The 19,690-nt window shown below is 40.1% G+C and overlaps 1 protein-coding gene across 1 annotated transcript in view; it reads right to left on the reverse strand.

Moving 5' to 3' along the window:
• Positions 1 to 4,498: 4,498 nt before the first annotated feature.
• Positions 4,499 to 19,690, reverse strand: part of EGF (epidermal growth factor) — a 59,912-nt gene continuing 44,720 nt past the window's right edge. Inside the window, exons 20-25 of the mRNA XM_086464332.1 lie at positions 18,283 to 18,402; positions 16,195 to 16,345; positions 13,327 to 13,491; positions 9,778 to 9,880; positions 6,237 to 6,339; positions 4,499 to 4,722 (exon numbers count right to left, since the gene is read on the reverse strand). Coding sequence (XP_086320458.1) covers positions 4,499 to 4,722; positions 6,237 to 6,339; positions 9,778 to 9,880; positions 13,327 to 13,491; positions 16,195 to 16,345; positions 18,283 to 18,402 — 866 coding nt within the window. The remainder of the gene's footprint in view (positions 4,723 to 6,236; positions 6,340 to 9,777; positions 9,881 to 13,326; positions 13,492 to 16,194; positions 16,346 to 18,282; positions 18,403 to 19,690) is intronic.

Below are 19,690 nucleotides of genomic sequence, written 5' to 3' on the forward strand. Positions count from 1 at the left end.
TGTCAGACAGGATCCCATAACCTGTAATGAGCATACAGTGACGGGCAGACTGATGGGGCCAGATTAGGAGTAACATGGACAAGACAATCTGTGAACTGAAGCTCCTCGAAGGCATGTGGTATAAAGCTCAATGCTTGGAAAGGTAACAGCACCATACAGAAGCAGGTGCAAGTGAAAACAAGGGTCTAGGACTCAGATGTTCTTAAAACAAATCTTGGAGACGTATCCTATCTTCTTACCTGGAAAAAAGGCAGCTGCCAGACTACAGTGTCTTGATCTATGAAGTGTGTAGAAATTCCTTCTAGGCTTTGGTTAACTTCTGCTTGCATCTAATAGAATGAACGAGTCAGAACCATCCCCTCCGAAAAGAAACTACGCAGGGAGAAAGCATTTTGGTTGTAACACCTAGGCTTGAGGAAGAAGACATGATGGGGCCAGGGTTCCAATACAAAATGGCGTCTGCATCTTTATAGATTACTATTGTAGCAAGTTGCCTTGAAAGTTAAATTCTAGTCTTGAAACTGCAGGATATTGAGGGCCCCTCAGGCTGGTTAGAAGGAACTAAGGCTTTTCACTTGTCTGAATTTAGTCCACCTCAGTACTGAGGAGTGCCTGTAAATTAATCCCATGATGAATGGTCTTCACAAAGTTGGCTGTTCCTGGTGCACATCAAAACTGGCATTAAACAGCAGTCTCAATAAAAGATCAGAGGAATGTGACCCAACTTAGGCTATCACCCTTTCAGATTGTGTTTGGGGTGCATTCCTGGGGCTCTGAGGGAGGCTTCTAATGCCACTAACATCTTTCCTTTTCACGTGCACAGAGATAAAGATGGCAAGTTATCGGGGAGTGAAGCAATAACACCAAGTGTGTCCTGAAGACTGTAGGAGGAGGGAACAGTGCAGGCATCACTCTGAAAATACGTGAGATAAAATTACTCCCAATAAGAGAAAAACACAATGTATGTTAACAAGGAAGAGGTTTCACCTAATCCCATTCCAAATTTTTTACTTTTTCCCTAGACTTTTTTTTTGTTTTAAATTTTCATCCTGAAAGAGATTACCAGGACGGAAATTTTTTGCCTGAACAGATAAACCTCTGCCAAGCTGCAAGTGACTGCAAAAGGGACTTAAAATGGGATGTGTCATACATTCGCATGACTAGGAAACATTACATTGACTGTGTCCATTACGAATGAGCACAAATCATTCCTCACTTGTTTATGATGAAAATACAGCTTTATAGAACAGAAATGTCAATTTCAATAAAGTCAGGATTTACTAAACTAAACAAACTCATTTTCTCCCTTGCTCTTCAGAATTGCCTAATACTTTTCTCACTTTGGACTTGTCAAGCTTTTTCCCCCTGTGTGTCTGAATTCCTCTTTTACAGCTTAATATAACACATGTTAATTTCATTTTTGAAAGTCAGAGTATACCAGTAGGATTTAAGGTGAATACTAAGTTAGCTACATACCAAGAAATTCTAATAATTATAAAAGGTTTTGTGTCTTTTTTGCACACTTGAAAAAAGCTTAGCCAAAAAACCCCGAGGAACCTCCAGGATTCAACCATTTGACTTCAACTGATCTGCATGAAAAGCCTGAGAATAATATCATGGAAATCAGTTTGAAAACATATTTATTGTGAAGCCATGGATAATATTTCTAGACAAACAAACATCAACATTCCTAACAGTCATTTATATCTGCACAGAAAGGAGCATATGTCTTCTGCTGGTTTATGGGAACGTATAAATAATAAATAAAAGCTTACTGTATTCAAGCTGGGATCTCTACCTGTGAGCTACAGAAGACAATCCTCGTTAGTATAGATTCTCTGAGCTGTGAACAAAAAACCCATGATATCTGCATGTGCTGCACCAACACATTACACACTGCAGCTGTATGAAACCAATGGAAATATCAACAAACATGACACGGGTTAACTGAAACCAGAATTTTGCATTCTCTTCTTTTAAAACAAGAGGGACACCAGAATCTTTTTTTAAATTTTGTTTTATAAATCAATACCTTTGTAAACATACAAATAAAACAAATATATTATATTTGTGTTGGAATATCATTTCAAGGTTTTACACTAAAGATTATTTTGAGTTTAGAGCTGAGTTTAGGAAACACTTAAAACTCAAAATACCCTAATTACCAAAACGTATCATCTTGATTTTGCTATCTTAATTCTGTAAAGAACACTATCAAATATAAAATTAGATCTTAGACTAAAGGAAACCAAAGTAAAGAAAACACAGGATAGAATATGAAACTAATTTGTAAGGTGTCTGAAATACCTTTGTTTAGACAAGATTCAAAGTTACAAATCTTTATTTCCTTTGATTGGCAAAACTTCCAACTAAATGTTGACTGTCATTCTACACAACACTTTGATTTTAAGCACACAAACATACTTCACCAGAGATAATCAATGTGCAGATATCAAAGTCATTTTACTGTCCAGCTCTCACAGAAACAAAATGCTTTACTGAATTGGGGTTTTTATAGCCAGACTCTCCTCCCATCAAAATACACAAGATCGATGATGAACTGTGAAAGTCCAGGGAATCCAAACTAGATACTTTTAACAACATTAATGAAATTAAACTACACTGAATTTAAAATCAAATCTACCAACTACTATGGTTCAACCCTCTTCTGAACCTCTCTTGAACACAGTTTAGTATGCCAAATCTCCTCAACCACTTCTCTTTCTATGGAAGTGCCCTTGTTGCCATTCACACAAGAGAACGTGTCTTCATTGCTACTAGTTCAAACCAACCTCTGGAAATGCCTGTTTTTTATATGTTTATACTGAGTTCAGGACAAATGTGATTACAAAACAGATTCAACAACTCAAAACCACCAGCAAAAATCACTTTAGAGGATAAACAAATAAGTGACAACTCTCTACCTGACTGAGCATTATATTTTTTGTAATTCAGATACCTCAGGCTCAACATTTTTACTGTTTATACCAACAGAAATCAGAACTGACTTCTCATTTCTCAAGTGTGTAACTGTTTTGGACAAGAGTTAAAAGCCTTCCAATACTCTTTCCCCATCAAAAGCTGGTAACCAAATGTCAACATCCCATACCTTCCTGGCAGCATTCTAAAAAAGACCAAAAAGCAGGATGGTAAACACACAAATTAATAACATTTGCCACTATTATCCAGCTAGTGGTGGGCACTGTAGCAGAGTTTAAAGCAGGTGGCTGATAGTTACAGTAGTAGACGTCCAAGACAGAGGACTGAGAGTTCCCCTACAATGAAAACATTATTAGTAATCTAGCTGATTTCCAGATATCTTCCAAAATGTTCCATAAACCTTAGGAAGTCTAGACCAGTGGTGAAAATCACTTGGTATCATAAACGACTAAGCTATGACTCTGTATACAACAGAGCTTTATAAGTGAGTTAGTTCTTAGTTCTTAGCAAATAGCTGTAAGGGAACTGTAGCTGTTAGAAAGCCAGTTACAAGAAAAAATGGTGTTGTTTTCCAGTTGTTCCCATGGATTATATCAGGCGGCACAGTTACGTGGAAGTCAGTCCAAACTGAGGTGTGGGGGGTTTTTTGTCCCACTCCTTCTGTTCTTTTGGAGCAGCAACTGGCTGGACTTCTTGCCCCACACTAAGTCCTATGTAAAGGACCAGGTTGTGCTGCTAGACACCCTTCTGTGAAGCAAGGACAGCTCCAGCACATGCTTCCTTGCAGGGCTGAAAGCAGACTCAGGCCCACTACCTTGGTCCAGAAACAATCCTGTAATGATCTGAAGGACCAGTGTAGACTGGCAAATTTAATGGAAGAATCACCTTTCCCCTCAAATATTACCTCTCACTTCATAGATGTGACCATCATTAATACCGTGTGCTCAAACACAATCCTCCAGCCCACCAAACCTGTGAAATGCAAGATCTGATTTGGTGCTCACTTACAGAAGTAGGTACAAGAATATCTCTGGTGAAGTCCAAGAAGTTACACTGGCCTGACAGTGGCACTGGGGAGAGGCTTGAAGTGTGTGTGAGCAATATTTTAATAAAAAGATTAATTTTTAACACTTTTTCCTGCATCGTCTTCCATTCCAGTTTCTCAGCAGTTGTCCTTGTGTCCCATTTCCTAGGCAGTTTCTAGATTCTGGGTATGTGTAAAGACCACTGCTTGCAACAAACTCTATTAGAAAATACTTATCTCTGACAGATCACCCACTCATCTGTCCTTTTAGCAGGCAGTTAATGGAGTTAGCAGCAGTGACTCTTAAAGTGATACTTATAGAGTACTCATTGCTAATACATTGCTCACAGTAATTCTTCCAAGCAGAGATGACAGGGAAGAAGTGACAAGGACTTCTCTGTTCTGTTTTGATTTGTGTTTTTTTTCTAAAGCAGATTTTAATGAAAAAATGAGGGTTGCTTCAGTGTTTCATGAGTTTCCATTCTCTACTGACTTCATCCTTCCTTCTTTTTTCCACTTGAACCCAGGCTGCTTCTAGTCAGGCTGCATCAGCAGGCTGGCTGGGGCAAGCTCACAGGGCTCCCTTTCCAGCAGGGGCTTGGGGTGGATGCTCCAGGGAGCCTGGGGAGGGCCCTCCACCACTCGCATGGGCTGACACGATTTCTCACTAACAGGAACCTCTTGTCGACAGCCTTGTCCTCTCTCCTCTTCTGCCAAAGTCTCTGCTGCTTCATCGTATGTTATAGGCTGTTCTTCCACTGGAGAAAACAGATATGTATTACTGAAAGCCATTTGAGAAGCTTCACAATAACTAAGCTAAAAGAAAGCTAATGGCAGCTTTCAGAGAGGAAAGATATGAAAGGAAGCACAGGATTGGGTTCAGAAAATTACAAAACCAACTCATGTCAAAAGAACAAAAAAAAGGAGGCAAAGTCAAGAACTTGCTTCAGATTTTAAGAAATCATTTGTCCCGGGCAAATTTCGTGGGTTTCTGTTTTAATACATAAGAACAGGAAAAAGCATGTCTGTGACAGTAAGACTACTTGCCTGGCAAAATTAAAGCCCTGCTCCGAAGTCAAAAAGATCTTAGATTTATTCACTGACATATAAAAACATTCTTTAACATGTTAGAAAAGACACCAGATTATTTACCAGTCTTCTTGTCTAAAATGGTTGAGCCACCTTTGCTAAAATTTTCAGCTAGGAAAAAAATCAGACACCTGTCATGGGAAATTTCTGCTCAAATAGCTGGATCTGATAAAACTATAAATGAAAACAGAGCTTCCTAATGGGAAACATTAGGCTTCCTTCTCTGGACAATACAGTTCCACACATGTTCACAATATTAGTCCAACAAAGTAAATGTGAGGCATATTTTCTACTGATGAATAAAGTGACTTCCCAACACGTGTCTAAGGACAGGATGGGCAATTTTGAAAATCTTGCAAGATGCTTGCCAATTCAAGTATCCTCAAACATTTGCCTGCATATTTTTAAATGACTGATGCAAACTGGGTTCTCTAGTGAATGCTGTAGTTAGGAGGTATGTATTGCAAATAAGACAAGTGGTTAAGGTTATCAGTTTTTCTCCATCAGTTCTCACCATCTGAGCAATTAGGGGCTTCAGACAGCATTTCCTAAAACTCAGAGTAGTCCAGCTGGTAACCTGTGGGCCATGGGAACCTGTTGTATGCTTCTGTGCTGCCTGCTGCCTTTGCACCAGGGATGGGAGGAACATCTTCATTCATCTCATCTTTGTTTAAGCACCAAACACGCACCAAACAGTCAAACACCTTGTTTAACAAAAAAAAAAACAGAACTGCAGTTGCTGATACAGGGCAAAAGGTTTCTGGGGAGACCTGGATTCCTCACGCTATTTCAGTTATCCTGCCTGAATGAAGAAGGACTGCCAAAGTATATTGTTCCACGGATATACACTCCCCACCAGTATGACGGGCGTAACTTCACTTGCTATGAAGCAAACCTGTGAAGTCCTATATAAATGCAAAAATATGATAATATTACTATAACAAGAAGCATCTGGCTTCTTATGAGTGTGAAAGCACTGTTGTAGTGTAATTTCTCGTAAATAATCTGCAAAGTGAAGGACTGAATGGTCTCTTCACAGCAATACAAACATAGCTTCTGCAGCGCCCAGCAGCTTTAAACAAGCCAGAAATAGAATTTTGATTTCTCTGTCACCTCTATCAGCCACTGCTCCTGCTGGTACAAAGGTGAGGAGAGATCTAATAAGGAAGGAAATCCTACTCACCATATTCTGAAGGACAGGCAGGATGAGGATCTGCTGTCTCACACTCAATTAGATCAACCACTTTAGTCCCCAGAGAACTGCTACACTCCTTTACAACCGCAAACTGCAAATACATAGAATATGCACAAAATATACAGAGCCCAAACTAACATAAAATGAACAGGTTTTCTGAAAACCAGGAGGCAAACTAGAAGGGCCACACACTTCAACCACAGCAGGGGGAAAAAGGTCATCCTGGCTTCTGGGGTGACCCTTCCCCTGCAGATAATTAAACTTTTGAGTTGATGACAGCCCCAGGCTTTCTTTGGAAAGTGTGCAGTCCCAGTCTAGTAAAGAACTACCAATTCCCTTGCCTTGCAAATCAACCTTTCCAGGTGCAACAACCTAAATTCATGAAAATCAACCCTCTCCATAGCGCTGAGGACCACTTTTGAAGTATTAAAGAGACCTGCAAGCAGAAAACAGGAAACCCTGTCAGACACAGTGAAGGAAGTGAGCCTCCCTTTTGGCTGTCGCCACCACCTGGGGGGGGCAGTTCCATCGTCCCACAGTGACAGTGGAAGTGACACTTCAGAAGCAGGAGACAGGACCCTCTGGGGGAATGTGCTGAAAAGACCAAGGGGAAAACAGAAAGAACAGGGGTAGAGGAAAGCAATGTGAAGCACTGTGCTGACAGAGTATAGAGAGAAAGAGGGAAACCCAGTAAAGGTGGGGTGTTTAAAGAGCAGAGACAGGGACGAAGAGAAAACGACTGTAAGTAAGATGTTCCGGCAGAAGGACTGACAGATTCAGTGGTCCAGGTGGATAATTGGTGGGTTTATGTGGCTAGATTACAGATGTAGCAGGTGTGACTATTTAGGCATCAGTTCATTTACATAAAATCTTAGGCTTATAGCTGCTAATCCACGTGTGACAGACCCCCAGAGGAGATTCAGCTACACACAGTTCTGCAAAATATCTTTGACTGTGCAAAGCAGAACACTTGCTGGATAAAAAGTCTCAGAATAGCACCAAAATCCAGGCACGTGCAGAAGTTTACCAAGGCTTACATATCCCTAGGACAAACCTAGCCTGGCTTATGGAACTCTAATATGAATGTGAAAAAATACCCAGGCATACCCTCAGCTAAATGAAGCCTTACCTGGCATCACAGAAGTAAAGGGAAAAGTGAATGACACTTGGACAATTTATAGGTATAGTTTCAGTATCACAATACCTAGCACTTGATACGGGTGATAGCATAAAGTCTTGTTGTCCTCTACATTAACCTAGATGGGCAAGAACAAGAAAATCTTTGTACTCCATCTCCCCAGCCTCACAAATGAGCAGTAGCACTGTGGGCCACAAAAGGAGTGAATTTCACGAGCTCTTTACAGCTACTACATAGACATCATCTAGTCCCCGAACAAAGTCCTTCATTAGGATTAATAATGCTGTATAAATCAATAGCACCGAAAAAATCTATTCCAGTACCTTAAGAGTTGAGGAGCTGAAATTTTTCTAGCCCTGATGTAGTACAATCTCTTTTTTTACATAAAGCTCAGCAATAAACCACTTTAAGTGAACAGTAGAAATGGACAATTTCCTGATGCTTTTGGGCAACTCTAGAGTTTCTAACCTGAATGCATGCATGCGTGAAACCCCAGTGAACATAACACTCAATGGCTACATCAGTACAGCAAAAATCACGTGCATGAAACTACAGGAATCCATTTCTGTGTAAGCAGCAATAATTAGCAAAGGGTCAGTGATTTTCTCTTCCAGCCTGCAACAAGCCGTTTGCAATAAATTACTTTATTAGCGTATTTGAAGCCTCCCAGTGCGAGAATGCACGGTGAAATTTAACACAAATGTGTAATAGATGAGTATGTAGGATTTGGTTATGTTGTTTCGGTCCATTGTTTAAATGTCTAATTAATCCCATATTCAGCAAAAACGTCACTGACCACTAGCATTAACTGTGGGGACAACAGCAGGTGGGGATAGCACTGGCGAGCTGCAGGCCTCCTAGAGCACTGCTCCCAGGCAACAAGCTGTTCTCTGTCCCAACAAATGTTTCCAATTTTCCCAGCCTCAGATATTTTGCAAGCTGTGATTTTTTTTCTCTGCTGTGAACAAATGATGGCATTGCCACGGTTCAGCACATTTGCTGTCCAGTACCTGGAGGAACAAAGTGCTGGTAATAAAAGGTCCATAAGAGTTTGCAGGTGACCAGCTAAGGAAGAGTACATCATAACCAGAGTCAAGTCAATTCAGTACCCCCAACCTATGTTTGATAGTGTGTTTCAGTGGCTACCCACTCACAAATCTTGCCAGACACTCAATCTAAATTATTTGCAAGGCCTTCTTTGGTTTGATTAAAAATCCTTGGATTTGCACTACAAATATTCCATGATATTCAACCCCTCAAACAGACTCCCAAGTAGAACAAACTCATCTCTTTCTGGACTCAAAGATTTGGAACAGAGTCCAAAGACCATGTAGTCAAATTCTTTTGTGACCATGACTACTACGCACACTGTTCTTGTACCTTTCCAGCTACAGTTGGGTGTGGAAAGCTTTAAAAGCTTGCAGTTACCCCACTAAAAAGGTATGCGCTTCACTAGAGTTTGTTGCCAATCCTGTACATGCAGAAACTCTTCCAGTAGTCTTTTCCACTGGCATAACTCTGCTTGTTTTGAAGAATGTATCTGCTTAGCTAATGTAATACTACCTGGACAAGTATGGTGATATCCACATTACAGCAGCCTATTCAGAGCTGAATGATATTTGTGCAGACAAGCTCTCAGGGCAAGTCATGCCATTCTGAGAAAAGAGTTTCAGACTGGGCACAGAAGTCACCACAGATAACAATTATATCACTTTTGCCAACTTGATGTTTCAATTGCCATCACTCAGCAGCATAATGTCATTTTAATGGCAGTGAGAATCATGTCCTGAGATCAGATCTTATGGGCCAAATTCTCTGATACGTATTCAAAAACTACAACATAAACAGGCCAGTACAACTACATCGTGATGGCATTTCTACCTACCCCAGTGCAAAATTGGTATTTTATATTCCCTCCCAAACTGACCAATAACATCCTGCTTGTTTTTCTCTACAAGGCAGCAGCCTCTAATACAAAGACATTTAATTTCATCAACCCCCAAAATAAAGTTCAGCGTCTCATGTAGCACACACAGTACTTGGCTTCCAAGAAGACTCTTTTACAGAGGGCATACTTTCCTGTGAAAATAATTCTGTGATATGCCATGTCATCACATTGCCATTTCCTTAATTTAGAACACAGTTCCCCAACTGTTGTGTTCAAAGCTAACAATAACACTGGCTAATGGCTGCAATACATCCAAGCAGCTGTGAACTTTGAGGGATAACAATGAGGTAAGATGAACTAGGGTTCACAGCAAAGCACTTGATGACTCTAGCAGTTATTTAATATATTTAAGATGTGAATTATTTGATGGATAATCTCAAGTGGATCCCTAACACTCTTTGATCCTTCCTGCTTCGCTCTCCACTCCACATTAATATAGTTACCCGAGACGCGTTGCTAGTAGGTGTCACGTTCTTATTGTCAGCGCGGCTGCTGGTATCTCTTATCGCTTCTGCATAGAGATTCTTCTTATACAAGCTTTGACTTCTGCAACAGAACAAAAGATGAAACAAATTATTTTGCTTTGGGAGGAACAGATGCTGCTTCCTTTCGCACATTATTCTATAGATATTTACAGAAAGGACATGTATTTTGTTTTCTTTCATTGATTTGAAAGTGTGTATTACTGTCAATTACTGCACAATGGTTAAAACAAACAGCTTGTCAGAAACAGAAGTCAGTAAGAAGTGAACAAGTGTTTGTTCTAAGATGCCATCTGCAAAGGGTCATTCATTAGAAAAAAAACAATATGCCTCGTAATTTTAACTACCCCGTTCCATTTTCTTATATTGTTCTATTTATAATGATCTAGGTTTCAGCCAATAAAATGAATAGCATCTGTGGGTGAAGATCAGAAATAAAAGTCTGACTGTATTTTTATACACCATTGATAGCTACAATTGTGAAAGTTGTTTCTGCATTCATCTGCATTGTTTATTAAAAAAAAACGATTTCAGAAATTACTATGAAATAAACAAACTGAAAGCCTCAAAAAGCTTGGAACTAAGACATTTCCAGGAAAAAGCGTGTCCAACAGAATTAAATCAAGGAGAAAAAAAGCCAAGAGTACAACCTGGAGTTTGAATAATCAGCTCTAAGTGGCCAGTTCCATAAATTCAAAAATCGTGATTTTTGCAATTGAACAGCAAGCATTTATAAGGCAGTATTAAAAGCCCATATAGCTCCCAACATAGAAAATAGTCATAAGAAAAAGAGCTCATTTATGCTGCTTGAGATCCAAACCAGTACAACTTTACTGACTTCACACACACATGTTATCTCCTGCTAGACATCAGCTAACAAAATTAATATTACACTCATCAAATTCCAGAAGTATGAAGTTATAACATCCTTTTACTTGATCTATTTTAAATGGAATTGAATAGACATGTAAAGAAAATGGGAATTTTCCTTTTATTTCTACACCACATTCATCTGCTAACTGTGAAAGTGTGTTTGCCATAAGTATCATACATTGCTCCCTTCATGAAAATACAATATAAATAAAATTTGCCTTTTGCTAGAAACAAAAAAGACTTGTCACTGGATTTTCTCCCCAGATTCTCTATAACATGTTCCTGGTATGCAAGCATCAACAATCAAGCAATTGTCACTGGTAGAGGATAAGACTGGGACTGCTAATACAAAATCAAACAGGTGTTAGATCTGGGGATATACCCACAGAGCAGAATGCTGAGAAATAAGGTATATTAGTCCATTTTGACTTTTTCTGACACTGTGGCAAGGCTGCTTGCTGTTCATGTGTTGTCACCTGGATGTGCCTGTTCTGCATTGCAGCTCATAGTGCTGACAAAACTGGAGCCCGATAAAAGTTATAAAATCCATGGCACAGAGCTCACACACAAGCGTGGTCCTCAGTGGGATGCCCCACTCAAGAGGATCACTAGTTCTGCATCTTACTTTACAGCATGCAGGGTAACAGATGCCAGATGGACTTGGCGGGTACAGGACTGTTCCTGTGTGACTGAGCACAAGCAGACAAGGCAGTGAAATCTAGTTGACCGAGAACAGACAAGAGGCCAAGAATTTCTCAATCCTAATCCCAGTTCTTACTGTCAATTTTTGCATGTCCTTGGCCAGTTGAGACGGAGGGATTGTGGGTGCTAAATCTGTGATTCGGACTTTTTCTTGTTCCCTTGCTTCCCAAGGAAGATAGGAAACTTGGCATACTATACATCGGACTCCATAAACCTAATATTAAGAATAACACAATGCTCTTCAGCAGACTGGGGTCATTGCACAAAGCAACACAATACTTTGGTATTATTGGCCTCCAGTTCACACATTTTTTCAAAATGTCAGGCGTAGATCTCCAGCTTCATTTCCTCCAATTAACAGGAGATAGGTGTCTCTATTTTAGAGGTGAAGGAACAGGACTATTACAGATTATCGGTACATTTCAAAATACAGTAGATATGCAAAAAAGCAGTATAGCCATTTCAACTCAAATACTGGTTTCCAGACTCTAGATGAATACGGATTTTAGGTCTATCATATAATTTTGATCTAGTTATGTTAGTAATAGCTGCAGTATAAATTCAGTCAAGCAAGTAACTGAAAACTTGTTGTTGAGATAAATAGTTATAGCAATCAAAAGCATTTGGCAACAAAGGTAAATCAGGGACAAAAGAGAGGAAGGGAAGAGAATTAATGTCTTCACACATGTACACCAGCAGTATTCTGGCTGTTTTTCTTGACAGTTTATATGACATATATGGGAAACATAAGAATCTCACAATTTGTGCATGTCATATATATCATTCCATTGATCAGCTTCTGAATCCCAGGTCATGAGAACAAACCGTGCTGTGCTTAGCTTTAATTCTAGACCTCTACCATTAGTTAATAGAAAACAAGAAACGTGGCAGCTTTTGTACTTTTATGGACTAAATATGCTAGGAACCATTAAATAAGAATGGAAAATATTAGCTTCCATACTTAACTTCTTCTGTAGCTTGACTTTTTATGCCTAGGAGAGCCTAATTTTAAAATTAACCTAAACCACAAAAAAAATCCCTGCACATGGAGGGCAGGTTGGCATGCAGCAGGAGACTCTTGACTTGGCTGCTGTCTGGCTTTTTGTTTATTTACTTTGAAATATAAATATGCATTTAAACAAGAGCCTCTGAGAATGGTTATCTGCCAAGGTCATGGCCAAAAGACTCTAACCTATTAAATGCTAAATGTCCAAGGGACATCAATGACATTTAATTCCACATCAGACTGGGTTCTCAAATAGTGAATGTAGAGATTCTTTTTGCCATGAGAAGAATCCCAAACCTGCACAATTCATTACCACAATGGAAAATGCCAAGGAGTACTTTTACAACAGATGTGCCTTAGGCTCACATCCCTGATTTTACTCTTTTTACTGCCAGGAAAACTGCTTTCATATTCATTGCTGGAGGCATCACTGTGGAAGTTTGCTATTGGAGGGTCAGTATGCTGCTTTTCTCAATGGCAAGGAAACTTTCAGGTGCCACTCTAACCTGAAAGGGAAACAAAACCAAACCATGGGATAGCTAGCAGAGAAGAGCCAAACCCTGCCATGACAGTTTCAGACATCTAGAGCTCTTAAGGGAAACCAAGGAAAAAGTAAACAACATGCTCCTGAACTCTCTCGTCAATACAAATTATGGCTCCTCTTCAAACCTCGTCATGTCTATTCTACTTCCACCTGGATACATGTCACTCACTAAGACCAACACAAGTACTGCAGGCAAGGCACATGCCAGAACTTTCTGAATTACTTGTAGATCCAATTACTGAAAAGCAAAAGAGTAGCAAGGATGACATGACGATTTCCACCAGCTGAGGAATATCTCATGTTCTTCACCACAAGACCTCTGTGAAAGTCGGTATCACCTGGGTCCTTGTGTCACATGTTCCCTGTGCACATTTGGAAGCACTACCTGTGGCAGTAGGCAGCCAGGAACCCCAGCAGTAGCAGGAGGACCAGCACTGCTGCGCACACTGTGATGGTGATATTTCGCATCTTGACCCGCTTGGCATACTGCTGCTCCCACCACTCCAGATCGCTGAACTGGCACCGCTCCCCGACATAGCCCGTCACACAGCTGCCAAAAGGAAGTAAGCACACTTTGTAACTGGCAGCGGAGAAGAAATCCCAGATCATCACTTCAGTCACCTTGCACATTGATTTACCATTGGCAACTGCTACAGAAATATCTGGTTGAATTTAGTAGTGGTGAAGACAAAACCATTGTAAAGAAATGGCTGTCAAAACCTGTAGAATTTAATCATAAAACACGTTTTTTACTGTAAAGCTATTGAATCACCTATAGAATCATACAGCGAGATTATCATTTCCAGATTCCAATGGGTAAACAGTAGAAAAATATAATTTTCTCTTAAATCTTGCTGCATGATTAGTATTTCCCTAAGATTTTCCATTTAACTCTTTCCAGCAGCAAGCTTCCCTTTCTTTGAAATAGGTAATATAGGACTTGCTCGTATTTTCAGAGTGATTTGGTTAAGGGAATCAAATTTAGTCTGAATACCAACTTTAAAATAAAAGACAAGAAGAAAGTGTATAAAAAAACCAAACTCATGTGAGTTAGAAATATCTTTATCATTCAGTTTTAAAACAAGCTTCATCTGTAGGCAGTTTCTGTTTGTTTGTTTTTACCGCTTTAAAACCCAACATAGAAATATCTTATCAGTGCATGAAGCCCTCAAACCAAAATTACTAGAAAGTGAGAAATAAATCAAAAAGCATCTCAGTCTAGTTTTACTGTCCAAGGTGAGAGATGTAAAAAATGAAATAATAAACATAAAAAATGATAAGTCTGCTCAATTCATAACAATCTCTCAGCAACATAGGCTCAAATCCTTCTCACAGTTCTTATCAGCCTAATTTTACTCAAGTCAAAAGAGCTAGTCCAATAAGCAAAAGAAGCAGGATTTGACTTGTGGCAGCTTTTAACTAGTGTCCTGAAAATATTGTATCAGCATCCATTATTAAATCAGGCACAAGCACTCTCATTCTGTCATGAATTAGAAGGCGTATATGTTGGAAGGCAGAAAAATGCTACTTTTAAAACGTAAGATCACAATAAATTCCAAACAAGCTCAAAGATCTACTTTCTGGTGTAAGAGACTTCATTAATTAAAATACAAATCACATTTGGTATGTGATTCTTGCTAGATATTTTTGCTAGATAACATTTTTTTCATTACTTCTTTTTGGTATTTAACGTATGGCATCCTACATGAATGCATACTGCCATCTAGTGAGAATTCAGCAATGTGAGAATTCAGCAAGGTCCACACACAAACCCTGGCCCCAAGAACACTGCTAAGCACAGTTGTGCATTATTTTTTCAAACGTCTTCCACTTCCAGAACTGAAGAATACATACGTTTGGATTCTTTTTATGCACTAACACCTAACAAATAAAAGAAAACAAGATGGGAACCAATTTGAAAGTTCTGTAGTTGTACACTCTTAGTTTCAATAGCAGAAACTCAATAAGGTAAAAAACGTTTTCAATGCCTCTAAAATTTGCGCTAAAAATTCATAACAAATACAAGAGGCGACCATCAGTCCATCTCCTGCAATGGCTTTGCCCAAGGGCTTTGCTGAGCTTAGGGAATCCACGGCACAAAGCATCCACTTCATTCCGATATATGTACACAAGAGACATTCTTTTCATATTCCTGCAGGTACAGAGGTCTGTAGGCAGGGGAGATCACTCCTATTTAAAAGTAAGAAAGCCTAGGATTTGATAATGCTTTCAGGAATGGCCTTGTACAGAGATTCCTGCAGTGCAGTACAAGGAAGATCTGGGGGAATAGTGGGCCAAAGAAATCCTTCAGCACAAAGCTTACTCTCCTCACTCCAGAGTTACACAAGGGCAGTCTGAGTTACTGAGACATGGAGCGAGACTTGCCTACTGTGGAACAACATCTGTCCCTGCACAGCTTCTCACTCATCAGGTGACCCCAAGGGAGGAAGCAGGCATTGGAGTCGTCCCACTGTAAACACTTATGCTTGAAGAAAGCTATAACACAGATTCAAATATAATCAACTTACACAACTAAACTCCAGCACTAATGGTTTTGAAGCAATAATTACCCCATGGGACTAGGCTGTCACATCAGCCAGGCCAAGGCTGACTTCTGGAGCTATGAAATTTTCTTTGCTTTTGTCATTAACTACATCTAGGCAACCAGGGATTAGACTTCACAAAAATATTGACAGGAGGAAGGAGATCTCATATTTGAGGTCTCATTGCTACTCTCCCTGGTTTTAAGAGGGCCATCATGTTGTACCGCTTTCTGCCAGGGACCAAGACCCTTCAAACTGTAAGTGAAGATGCTGACACCAGTCTTCTCCCTGGTTCCAATCAGAGAAGACAAGACAGAAGTGTCTTCTTCCATCCCAGTGAGTGCTACACTGAACAGCAAGGCCAACAGGGAAGTACAAGTCAGTACAATATGTACAGGAGAGACAGCAAGCATCTCTTTCATAAAGCCATGACCACTAAGCCATTTAACAACTTATCGCACATTTCCAGAGCAAAGAATCGCATGCTTAGGGAACAAATCCAATCCTACTATTAATTGCAATCAGTGTGAACGGAGTGACCACTTACAGAAACTTACAGTGATCACTTACAGAAAAAAGAAGAGTCTAATAATAATTGCTAGTATGAGTGAGGAACAGATAATTTATGGACAAACACTTCACTGCCTGCACTCAACTGAGACCTAAGAATACCATTCATCAGCACAGACAACACAAGTTTCTGTACTTACTTGCAGGCATAGTCTTCTAGATCAGAAACATAATTGCAGACTCCACCATGGAGGCAGTATGACTCATACGAAGGAGGGCATCCTACAATATCACCTTGCACAGGGTGTGTAGAGTGTTCATTGCTGCCAACAGTGGGGGATGTAGCAGATTCTGAAACACAGGATTTCACAAGGACATATGAAACTTTTGCCTGCATTGGAAACATGATCTTTCAAAATAGTTCCAGAAATTCAAGATAGGAAAGTACGTAAAAGTCTCTAGTTCTGACTAATTACTTGTGTTTCACCTGTTTGCTTATGTTGCTTATCAAATTTAGGCACACAAAAATTTAGCTCAAAATACGAAATATGCTCGATTCTAGATTTGCAACCCACAGAGGTTGGCTGCATTCTGTCTATTTAGATGTGTGAGCATAGCTCTGAAGAAAAACTGCACTGTCCGTCTAGTTACTTATGCTTAAATAATATTTGTAACTTATGCAGCTTTAGGGTATGGTAAATCTTTACCATGCATAAAGTACCAGAGTCAGATGTACAGGTAAAGGGTGACTATTTTGCACACTTGGATCTCAGACTGAAAAGTTTTCACATGCAACTTGTTGTTCTTAAGCAGATTATTTCCACTCTGCTGCCATCCAGTTGATTGCATCAGTGTGTGACTGCAGATCACATTTTTTATTGTTTCAAGCTAGCTTAGGTACAGATAACAGCATCACTGGGGAAGCAGGGGACTCTACTGACCCAGTTCTTCAAAGCATTGCTCTGAATCGCGTACACTGCCGTCTACATAACTAGCTAGTTTTAAATGTAGCTCTAATAGCACTATGGTGCAGACACACCCTTATAGAAAAGGAGCACTTTCTTGCCTCTTTTGATGCTACAGAAAATCTATAGGTCAGAACCAAACATCTACATTGCAAAGAACTTCTCAAGGTATGGCTTAGCAGAAATGCGCTTAATCACTCTTTTACATTTATGGGATCAGTTGTATGATGCATACCAGTTTTATTGCAACGTGACCTTCAGTGACATTTGTCTTTTGAAATTTCATTTGCAGGAGAACTGCTATGGCAAAGAGCCTGAATGGAAAGGGATGAGTGATTTTAGTGAACCCCAGGTGTGACTGCATCTGCAAAGAAAATTTCAGCTTGCTGAAAGAGCTTATTAGGCAAAGAACTAAACAATGTGTTCACACCCATGAAGATATGGGATCAGACTTACAGCTGAGGGACCTAGAAGGCATTACTTCCAAGTCATGCATCATTTAAAATCATCGTTTCCTGAGTGACACCTGAAACTACTGAAAGCTTAAGTAACTGAAAAGGGGGTGGGGATCCTGATAGGTGTTCTACTTAAAAAAGCCATCATTTCCTTCTGGTTTTCTGCAGAAACAGATCTGTGATAATCACACAGTGTCCCTCCGTCATCAGACAGTCACTTGATCTGCAGTAAAACTCACCCTGATGAAGAGGGCTGACATAGAGTAAGATGATGAGTCACTCAGCTTCACATTTTCAGAGAATGCTGCTGTCAAATTGAGGCACTGAAATGAGGGTCAGATAGTCACTAGTGCTGAAACTTCAGCAACTCCCTTCATTCAATTGGTAACCAGATTGTCTAACCAGTTTCAGAGCCCTTTTGAAAAATTAGCCACTGGATCTGAAACACTAGTTTATTCTGAAGAATTAAATGGGTCTTAAACTATGTGCAGTTCTTGTGCTAGCCTTCTGCAGAGGGAAAGAAGGCACAGTTCGAAAAATTACACAAACTGAAATCACCTCCAAAAATATTACCTCCAAGGAGCGTTTACTTCTGCTGCTGATTGAAAGGCCTTTAGACAGATGTGTCATTACGTTTAGGCAGTAAAAATTAACATTGAACCTTAATGTAGATATTTCCAAACTGAACTCAGATCTGTTCTCCTCAACCCACCTCAAAACAGCCTCCTAAACAAATGCTAGATAGATCCGCAAGCTGCCCAGTGTGACTATACAGGGCTTCCTTAATTTCCAGGTATAACAATTTATCCAGGAGCACAGTTCTTAGTTAAGGGCCACTTCATTTTAATTGCTCACTCCATTTACTCACTGCAACTGATGCCAGTTCCAGAAGCATCATCAGCACATGAGCAAGTGAAGCTTCCTTCTGTATTTGTGCAGGTTATGTTCTCTCCACAGGTGTGGGACCCCATCTTGCACTCATCAATATCTGTCACCCAAACAGTATGCAGTTAGAAGAATGAAATGCCTCAGAGCATCGGTTAAATGGACAGCAGTTGCAGCACTGCAGTTTCCCGGCAGTGGGGAAAAACGCCAAAGCCTTTCCCTCTGCAAATATGCCTTCATGGAAAACATAGCGGAAAAGAAAACAGCATACTTTCTATGTATGTAATCAGCCTCCCCAAGTAATCACAGCCTCCCCAGCCTCTCAGAGCATGCTGTGCTGCTGCAGAAGCTCTCCACAGGCAGAAGGAAGGAAAGGCTTCCCCATGAAATGTAATGAGTACAGTAGAGTTGAAGACTTATTTGTACTCCTGGCATTGCTAGTCATAGCTTGAACCCTGGATGAGTACTACAGTACTGTTAGTTGGCATTCCTGCATTAAGACAGCAGAAGGATTTGGGAGTGGGGAGTTGCCCTCCCCTGTACCACCCTCCTGGTCCAGCCTAAAAAAAAAGTTTAGACAGAAGGAAAGGGTCTAGAAATCTACAGGTTTATCTTTAAATGAAGTGAACCTCCGAATTACTATGAAGAGGCTCCCTGATTACAACAAGAATTTCCAAGCTGAAAGGCTGTGTTAGGCCCATAAACACACCTCCCACCCACATCCTGCTGCACACTCTCACTCTCTCTCCACACCTTCTCTAGCACCCACAGTGGCAGCTCCTGCCAGGCCAGCACTCACCCCCCACTCTGGCACCTGCATGGCGCTAGGTGCCTAAGCACCCCCCTCAAATGTGGGGACTTTGAAAGGGTTCACATACCACAGCCTGGGAGCCTCTGATTCATTTTATGAACTGTCAGCTGAATACACGTGCCAGATCTACTTTGGTGAAACAAAAATCACAAATCTACCATCCCAATTTGTGTGAAATTATTGCCTAAACCACTGGGACTTTTTCTATGGTAAAATCAACAGGATCTGGCCCAAAACTGTATAGAAAATTCAGAGCACTTTTAAAAGCAAAAATATAGGACAAAACTGTTGCAGCATATTCCAAGAAATGTGATGTCAACAGCATAACATGAAGTCATCTTGTACCACGTCTGAATGTACTGATACATTTCTGGACACTGTGCATGCAGGCATCTAAAACTGAAGTACAAAATCTCTTACCAGTTTCTGGTTTTTATAGTACATTTCAAGTCATGAAACACAGAATTAGTTTCAATTCTGTTTACATTACACCATTTATAAAATACTGTGACTGTTTTTCAATAATAGTGATAGGTATCACAATTGTTCTAGCTGAGCAAGTATACCACAGACAGCAAGA

This window comes from Leptosomus discolor, chromosome 4 (genome assembly GCF_034619465.1).
Source record: "Leptosomus discolor isolate bLepDis1 chromosome 4, bLepDis1.hap2, whole genome shotgun sequence".
NCBI classification, from domain to species: Eukaryota; Metazoa; Chordata; class Aves; order Leptosomiformes; family Leptosomidae; genus Leptosomus; species Leptosomus discolor.